Below are 8,371 nucleotides of genomic sequence, written 5' to 3'. Positions count from 1 at the left end.
CACCTCTGGCCTCTGTGCTCCCCCACCCTGCACCTCCCCGGCTCTGGGTCACCACCGGCTCTGCACCAGCCCTCAAGAACAAGCCCAAGTGTTAAACTTTCAGCAAAGCCATTTATTCCACTTTCCTGCTCCCACAGATCTCCAGGTAGGGACCCACATGAGCATCCCCAGTGCCCCAGAGGGAATTCACGGCAGGGCTGCCCCATTGTGCCAGCACCCCGAGCAGGAGCCCGGCCACTAACATGGGTAGAGGTGCTTGACCAGAAGCCCCAGGCCTCAGCTGTGCCTGGTGCCAACGCAACCACGTCCAAGTCAAGACGGGGCATTTAAAAAGTTACATGTTTTGTTCCTTACAAATAAGAGGGACCTGACAGCAGCAGTGTGTCCCTGAAATCAAAGCGTTATTCTAAGGCTCTGGCGCCCTCACGTAAGCACATGAACTCTCTGCAGGGGCTGTGCAGGTTGATCTGGGAAGCTCGCTAAGAGTTTAATGGCCATAAAAATAAAATCGCTTTTTCCCTGCTTTAGATAAACCCAACCCCTCCCGGCTGGGCAGTGGGATCACGTGGGCAGCCACTGCAGCCAGCCACGGGTCAGAAAGTTAAAAGTCTCTCAGCTCACCCACTTTTAATTGAGCGCCAACACGGCGGCATCACTCCATCCCTTCAGCCTGCTCTGCCAGAGCATCAGCGCCCAGCCCCATGTGCTGCTCCAGCACCTCGGCCTCCCCCAGGCCCTGGCCCTCCAGCCCCACCAGATGCTGCTCGGCCCCCGCGTGCACCATGCCCGGGTGCTCTGCCCTCTCTCCCAGCTCGTTGCCCGCTCTAGCCAGCTCGTTGCCCGCCTTGTGGTGGTGTCCTGCTGCCCCTCCGCCGTGGTCGATGGCCGCCTTCTTTGACCTCTGCGTGGCAGCCACCGCCTCGGCCAGCTTCTCCTCCGGCACCATGTTAAGGATCTTCAGGGCAAACAGGAGCTGGAACTTGGCGGTTCCTACGAAGGAGTTGGCCAGGAAGTTGGGCAGCCCGCCCATGCGATCCTTCTGGGTGTAGAGGGGGACACGGACCATGCCCATCACCTGCAACAGCACGGGCACAGCTCAGCAGGGGCCACAGCAGCACCAGCCCCCCCGGCCCACACCCCCTCAGCCCCACACCCTCACCCAGTGCCCGCCAGCCCTCGGCCCAGGCTCGCCCTGCCCCTATGCCAGGTCCTGCCTCTCCCTCCCACACCAGTCCCTGCCCTTGCTGCCCTCAGCCCCACTGAGCCCCTTCACTGCCCCAGCCCAGATGCCCCCAGGGCCCTGCTCTCCCTGCCCAGCCCCTCAGCCCAGCCCTGGCTCTGCTCCCCCTTCTGCCCCATTGGAAGGATCCCGCTGCCCCAGGCCACTATGGGGAGTCCCACTTTCCCCTCCAGCCCTGCCCTGCGTGGGGACACCACGGCTGACCCACGAGTCCCCCTCTACCAGGTCACAACCCAGAGCCCGCTGCCTCTGCTCGGAGGGCTGCCGACACCCACCGAGCACCCCCGGGGCACGCGGGGAGGCCCTGGCTCTCACACTCCGCCCCGGCCATCAGCCGAACTTGGCTGCCCGGGGGGCAGGAAGGCGCCCCCCGCACGGGAGGAACTCGGGTCACAGCAACATCACCACACCGAGGTCACGGTCCAGTCCGGGGCACTCAGCCCAGGGCAGGGGGAGATCCCCCGGCTGCAAACGGCCCTCGCCCACATCCTGAGGCCGAGCGGTAACACGGGGCTCATCCCTGCGTGGGTGGACACCGGGAAAAGCTGGAGCTCAAGCTCGCTATGCTCCGGAGCCTGCGGCACGACCCCGGCCACGGTCCCTAACGCCGATGCCACGGGCGGTGCGGGCACCTGCCGCCGGCAGCTCTACCTGCGGTGCATTCCCCGGCCGGGCTGGCCAGGGCAGCCCGGCAGACCCAGGAGGGAAGCGGTGCCTTCCCTGGGCTAACTGAGAGCTCGCACACCCCTCCCGGGTGTCCCACCTCCATCCCGTGGTCTCGGGAATGCACCGCGCTGATCTCGATGGTGTGCAGCTCCTCCAGGGTGAGCTGCCTGGCGTAGAAGTGTGCCACCACGCGATGTGGCCCCTCTGTCAGGTGCGAGCACAGATAGTCAGCTTCCGTCAGGCGCACACAGCCTAAACCCAAGCCCAGCACCCGATTCAGACCGTCCTCCAGGGACCAGTAACGGCGATCCACGAACCCCCCGGGAAAGCCCAGCAGTCCGTCAAATCGCATCTGCATCTGCAATAGAGGCGCAGGGTGTTAATGGGGCACGGCGCGGCCCCCTGCCGGGGGCGAGGGGGCGGCACGGAGGCCTCCGGAGGAGCCGGAGGAGCGCGGGAGGCGTCGCGGCCGCTCCGTCGCGGCACCACCAGCTCCGGCGCATCCAGGACCGTTCACCGACAGCGGCCCGGCCGTCGGGGCTCTGCGCCCCGGCCGCACAAACCCGCGGGCTCCCCCTCGGGCTCGGGCCCAGCCTGATACTACCGCCCTGAACGGGAACTACCGCGGAGCCACCGCCCCTCAGCCCGCCGCCCCCGGAGCCCGCGGCCCGACCAAGCCCGGTCCGCCCCGACCCAGCCCGAGGGCCCGCCCGCCGCCGCCCTGGTCCCAGCCCCGGCCCGGCGCGGCCTCGCCCCCCCCCGCCCCTCACCAGCACGGCGTAGCGCAGCGGGATGCGGCCGAACAGCATGCCCGGATTGGGCGCGTACAGCATGGCGTGGCACGAGTGGCTCCAGCCCGGGCCGAGCCGCATCGCCTCGTACCGCGTGAGCGGCTTCAGCTCGGGCACGCCGGGCACGCCGAGCGTGGGCAGAGGCGGCAGCGCGCTCATGGCGGGCAGCGGGCCCATGGCCGCCATCGCTCCCACGGCCGCCATCGCCTCGCGCCACCGCCGTCCGCTCCGCGCACGCGCCGCGCCCACGACGCCGCGGGGGCGGGACCGCCGCCCGCCTCGGCCAATGGGAGCGCGCCGCGCGCCGCGGGGCCAATGGGCTCTCGGCGGCGCCCGCCAATCGCCGCGCGCGCCAGAGGCGGGGCAGCCGGCGGGCGGTCAATGAGGGGCGGGCGGGCTGCGCGCGCCGCTCGCCTTATTAGGGCAGCGCCGCGCGCGGGGGCCGGCGGCGCGCGCGGCCAATCCCAGCGAAGCGCGGGGGGAAGGCGGGGCGCCGAAGAGCACGCCGGGAAGGAGGCGGGGGGCGGGAACGAGCGAGCCCTCCCCCTCTGCCTTGGCCACGCCCCTCCGCACCAATCCCCGCCCCACCGCTTCGGCCCCGCCTCCGCCCCTGGCCCCGCCCCTCCGCCCCGGCCCCGCCCCCCCGAGCGGCCGGAGCCCCCCCCGCTCCCCCCGGTGCACACGGACTCGCGTGGCTGCTCCACGGGTTTATTACTACAAACATAGACCGGGAGGTGGGGGGATGCGCCCCGGGACCCCCCGCAGAAGCAGAACAAGGCACACGGCGTGGGCAGCGCCGGGCTCTGCGGGAGCGGGGGCGCGGGGGTCACCCCGCACGGGCTGGGACGGGGCTGACCCCCACGTCCCTCCCGTGACTGCCTCGGGGTGGGCCAGGGCTGAGCCCCGCACTCCCCCGCTCTCCCGCGGAGCCCTGCGCCCCGGCAAGGCAGGGAGGGCCACAGTTATGTACAGGGGCAGTGACAGCAAAGGGCTGTGCTCGGTAAGTACAAAATATACATCGGTAGTGTCCTTCATCTGCCGACTCGAACCCCGAACCCCCGCCCCGGCCCCACAGACATCTCCCACGGAAAAACACGACACCAGCCCCTACCCACCGCCAGGAAACATGCACAGGCTGTGCCGAAACCGCGCCGGTGCGACACCCCGCGCTGCGTCCCGGGAGAGCCCGGCGGGCTCCGGCGGCACGGGCAGGCTCCGGCCCCGCTCACGAAAGGCTCTGCTCGTCCTCCAGGTGCAGACGGGTCTGCTCGAAGAGAAGGGGCTGCGTGGGGCTGCCGGTGCCGCGGACGGGGAACGTCTTGGTGAAGTCGGACGAGCCTGCGTGAGGAGAGGGAGTTCAGCCTCAGTAATGGGAGCCCTGGCGGGGTGCTCAGCCATCCCTCCCGCCCTGCACTGACCGCAGGAGATGGGGCTGGAGCCAACCACTCATCTCCTCAGATGCAGGCTGAGTGTCACGGGTGGGACACGGGACACTGAGCGGGGACACTATCTGCCGCAGCCTGGGAGAAGCCAGCGGGGGCCTGGGTGTTCGTGAGCCCACGCTCAGCAGAAGCCGGTGGGGAGGGGTTTCTGCTGCCCGGCCTGGCGTCCTGGCACTCAGGGGCAGCAGGAATGCTGTGCCGGGAATGGGAAGGGGGCGAGGACAGAGCCAGCAGTGCAGCCCGGCTGGTTTGCTGCCCCTCCTTCCCTGCCCCGCTGGCCAGGACCAGCCCCATCCCTGCTCTCTGCCAGCATTCCCAGGAGGGCCCTGCTGCCCCACACAACAGGGATGCATAAGAAGAACGAGAAGACCTACCAGCTTACTCCTCTATACCAACAGAGCAGGAATCAGGACCAAGTGCTGCCCAAGACAGGAGGGAGGAAGGCAGACAGAGAGGGAAGGAGACATTAGAGAGGTAACTCAGAACAGACTGCGACTCTACGGAAGAAAACAGGCTGCAACGACAACAGTCAGAGGTGAGGACAGCGCAGCGTCCCACGGGCGTGCTCAGAGCACGGCACACTGGGACCCTCCCTGCCGTGACAACACTGCCCCAGTCCCCCAGCTGCTGCCCCAGCTCGCTCCCCTCCCTCACCCAAAAGCAGGAGCACACTTGGGAGCACACAGGCCTTTGTCACACAGAACTGTGCTGGGAGGGGCTGTGGCCCAAAGAGAAGAAAGGAGGGGAAGGACAGAGACACGAGGGTGAGGGAGGAGGAGAGAGAAGGGGGCCAAGTTACCTCTGCGTAAGGCCCCCTTGCCCACCGCTCACCCTGCCCACTGGAAGTGGGAGCCCGTGCACCGGGCAGGAGCGTTCCAGTCCCATCCCAGGGCTGTGGGACACAGCTCCACAGACCCCCGGCCCTGGAGCCACGGTGGCAGCTCCGGCCCCAACGGCACGGCCGTTACCTGGCAGGAAGACGTCGACCGGGGGGTCACTCTCGGACCGCGTCAGGCTCCGGCTCTCGCCGCAGCCGCCGTCCTGCAGCACGTCTTCGACCGAGGGCGGGCGGCTACCTGGAACCAGCCGAGAGCGCGGCCCCTCAGCCCCCAGCACGGACCACGGGCGCTCATGGCCAGGGTGGGTCGAGGTCTTGCATGTGAGGAAGCTCCCCAGGCCCCCCCAGCCCCACTGATGTGCCAGGAGTGCCGGCACATTGGCCCGGCGCACAGTGCCGAAGGGTCACCTCTTCACCTGCAGCCTCGTGGCCCAAAGCGTGCCCATCACTCATCTCTCACAGCTCATCTTTGTCCCCTCTGGGTGCTGACTGAGCACCAGAGACCCATCCCAAGGACCCAGAGACCCATTCTGTGTGCCCAGTACAGTGAGTGTGCTCTCACCAGGACCCCAGTGGTGTCCTCACTGGTGCAAGGAGAGCTCATGGCATGGAAAGCTCTACCTGAGTAAAGCTCAGAGCAAGGTGAGAGGTTTGGCAAATAAACCAGGGAGACCTGTGGATTTTGCTCCCTCGCCTCCAATAAAAGACCCTGGCACCTTTCCCTGGTGAAGAACAGTCCCTCAGAGATGGATTTAAGGGGCTGGATGTTTCTGAGCTCAGTTGTTCATTCCCCAATGGTCCCTGTCCCACACAATAGCACTGAACATCGAGCCGAGGTCTGGCTGCACCCACACCTACCCTGCTGCACGGATGAGGCCTCCTCCATCTCTTCCCCTGCCACGCTCTGTAAGGAGGGACAGCACAGGTTACTTCTTCAGCTGGAGGCTTTGCTGTGCCATTCTCCTGCTCTGGCTTTCTCCAGGGAGCTGTGCTCAGGGCCAGGGCTTGTTCCAGGGCAGGAGCAGGGGGCTACCCCAGTGCAGTAGCACCACAGGCTGGGATAGAGGGGTCTTACCAGCAGTGGGCACTGGAAGCTCCTAATGCCCAGCTCCCACCCCTGCCCCAAACACTGCTGGGCTTGCCCAGGATGCTGGGGAAGGTCAGCTCTGCCATGGCTCCAGCTGAGTGGTTTTCCACTCCCAAAGAGATGTCAGGAGCACAGGGAGTGGCTACATTCTTCCCCATGGAACCCTAGGGGTAAACAAAGCAGCCAAGACTCTTGGCTCTGGGCAATGGCCCTCCAGGAGGCACTTCCCATGTCCCAGAAGCCCCCCTAGCAGAGCACACACTCACCTCTGGAGAGCTGGTCTCCCTCAGGACCAGCTCACCCCCGCTCAGCACCGCCTGCGAGTCAGAGTCTTCGGAGAGCTTCTCCTCATCCTCCTCATGGATCGGGGATGAGGGAGACCGAAGTGTGCTGCAGCAAGAGAAACTCCATTTGCAGGGAGCTGCCAGCACCCTGGGGCCTGGAGGACTTGGGGGCAGCACAAGCCAACTCTCATGAGCAGAAGCTCAGACTGGGGAGCTGAACCCACCAGGGCTTCCAGTATTGGCCACATGGAGAACAGCAGCAGCAGGGTGGGACACAGCCAAGTGGTGCCAAACTCCAGCACAGCAACAAGAGGCCCAGGTCCCACACTGCTCCTCACAGTTTCAGGGCTCCCTTATCAGATGAAAATCTGGGCTGGGGCACAGTGAGGAGTGCCAGGAACAAACCAAGTCTGATCTGATCTGAACAGCCCCATAGCCTCACCTAACCCCTCCATCACAGGGCCAACAGAGGAGCCTTTAGACAAGAACTACAGATCTCAGTTCAGCACTTTGTGCTCTGAAATCCAGGTCACTCCTCTCCCCATTCCTTTGCTCCTGAAAAGCTCCATGGAAAGCTGAAATCCAATAAGGTTTGGACACAAAATGTAAATTCTAGGACTAAGTGCATTGGGAAGGAGGCATTTCCATCCAAAGTCTTTACTGTGGGGGTGGTGAGGCCCTGGTACAGGTTGCTCAGAGAAGCTGTGGGTGCTCTATCCCTGGAAGTGTCCAAGGCCAGGCTGGAGAGAGCTTGGAGCCACCTGGGATAGTGGAAGTCTGTCCACAGTGGGGAGTTGCAATGAGATGAGCTTTATGGCCCTTTCCAACGCAAACCATTTTGTGATTCTATGATTAAATTCTCCTTGTTAAAAATCCTCTTTCTTTTGGTGACAGAGCCAGCCCTTAGGAGACACAAGCTGTAACCTCAGGTTGAACACAGGGACAATGTCCCAGTTCTCTGCCTGGCACAAGCACCTGCTGGCCTCCTAAAATTCTGAGTTAGCTGTGCTAGCAGTGAAGGGACCAGCCAGAGCCCTCTCCTGGCTCCCAGTGCGTGTGGCCACCAAGCCTCAGGGCTTGCAAGAGGAGTGGACCCCATGCCCTGCTGACCTGTCTGGAGACTTGCTGCGCTTGCCCTTTTGGTGGCCACCCTCCAGGGCTCTGTCCATGGCCACGAGCGGGCGGCTGGCGGGAGGCATCCCGTCCACCACCCCCGAGTAGCTGATCTCGTCGTACAGAGGGGCCGAGGGCAGCGCGGGGGACACCGAGCGCAGGCCGTTCAGCGCTTCCAGCAGGGAGATGGGCTCGTAGCCTGGGGGGATGTTGTCAGAGCTCTGCGGGTGAGAAACGGGGGGATGTTAGGAAGATACCACCAGGCTGGAAGCCCCCTGCCCCCCCAGGCAGCCCATCCCCACAGCCACCTCTCCAGGTCTCCTTGGCTCCTTCCCTGGCAACAGCCACACATTCCCCTCAGGGCTGCAAGGCTGGTGATGCTCCAGGCAAGTTCCCAGAGCAGTGCTTGAGAGATTGGGCATTCCCCTGATGTGCTTTCAAGAGCTGGGCAAGGAGGGTGAGAAAGCAGGCTCCTAAAAAGCTGCTACAAAGTATGTTTGGATTTTTTCCCCTGAAAGCTCTTCCAGTGGTTCAGAGACCCTTCCAGCTCAATGAACATCCCACTTGTGCTCCCTCCCAGCCATGAACAGGCAGCTGTTTCACAGCACCACCAGGGTCACCGAGGCAGAGCTGAAGGAAGGGAGCATGTGTGCACCAGCTGAGAGATGGTTCTTGAGGCCTACCCCAATTCCACTTCTCCCATGTCCTCTTGGCTGTTAACACAGGCTCCATGCACAGTCACCTCTGCTAAAAGGCAGGAAAGGGATCACAGAACCATGACCTCGTAAGGAGGAAGGAAAACCACACCAATTCCTATTCCCTCTGTAAGCCACAAAGCTGCCAGTCAAAGGGACCCTTGCAAAGCCATTAAATAAAGACTGGTTTAACTCCAAAAATCCTCCTGATCATA

General features: G+C 64.3%; 2 protein-coding genes across 7 annotated transcripts in view; both read right to left on the bottom strand.

Annotated features, from left to right (window-relative positions):
• Window positions 1–91: 91 nt before the first annotated feature.
• NUDT16L1 (nudix hydrolase 16 like 1) lies at window positions 92–2,940 on the bottom strand. 2 transcript variants are annotated; one of them, XM_053957107.1, is made up of 3 exons: window positions 2,677–2,940; window positions 2,004–2,264; window positions 92–1,075 (listed from the first exon to the last, which is right to left on the bottom strand). In XM_053957107.1, exons 1-3 carry the CDS (start codon window positions 2,899–2,901, stop codon window positions 653–655), a joined length of 909 nt encoding a protein of 302 aa, XP_053813082.1. In that variant the 5' UTR covers window positions 2,902–2,940; the 3' UTR covers window positions 92–652. The 2 variants fall into 2 exon arrangements, with proteins under 2 accessions (XP_053813082.1, XP_053813083.1); XM_053957108.1 differs by lacking the exon at window positions 2,004–2,264.
• Window positions 2,941–3,391: 451 nt separating this feature from the next.
• The window catches only part of MGRN1 (mahogunin ring finger 1), a 50,390-nt gene continuing 45,410 nt past the window's right edge, over window positions 3,392–8,371 (bottom strand). For 2 of the 5 annotated variants that reach the window (XM_053957430.1, XM_053957432.1), the window contains 6 exons: window positions 7,459–7,682; window positions 6,331–6,454; window positions 5,836–5,881; window positions 5,108–5,215; window positions 4,514–4,558; window positions 3,946–4,035 (listed from right to left, as the gene is read on the bottom strand). In XM_053957430.1, the coding sequence (XP_053813405.1) occupies window positions 4,518–4,558; window positions 5,108–5,215; window positions 5,836–5,881; window positions 6,331–6,454; window positions 7,459–7,682 (543 nt within the window). In that variant the 3' untranslated portion in view covers window positions 3,946–4,035; window positions 4,514–4,517. Of the gene's footprint in view, window positions 4,036–4,513; window positions 4,559–5,107; window positions 5,216–5,835; window positions 5,882–6,330; window positions 6,455–7,458; window positions 7,683–8,371 lie in introns of all 5 variants that reach the window. The other 3 variants (XM_053957428.1, XM_053957429.1, XM_053957431.1) reach the window with 2 other exon arrangements.

The sequence above is a fragment of the Vidua chalybeata genome, chromosome 16 (genome assembly GCF_026979565.1).
Source record: "Vidua chalybeata isolate OUT-0048 chromosome 16, bVidCha1 merged haplotype, whole genome shotgun sequence".
NCBI lineage: Eukaryota > Metazoa > Chordata > Aves > Passeriformes > Viduidae > Vidua > Vidua chalybeata.
The sequence above is the reverse complement of the archived record's forward strand: the minus strand, read 5'-3'. Positions and strand labels throughout refer to the sequence as shown.

Bases quoted from the DNA above. Each gene is read 5' to 3' on its own strand.
- NUDT16L1 (XM_053957107.1), bottom strand. From the start codon at position 2,901: ATGGCGGCCGTGGGAGCGATGGCGGCCATGGGCCCGCTGCCCGCCATG. The intron at 2,265-2,676 runs GTGAGGGGCGGG...CCTCTATTGCAG, and splicing joins CGCTGCGCTACGCCGTGCTG to ATGCAGATGCGATTTGACGG. The intron at 1,076-2,003 runs GTGGGACACCCG...GTGCTGTTGCAG, and splicing joins CCCGAGACCACGGGATGGAG to GTGATGGGCATGGTCCGTGT.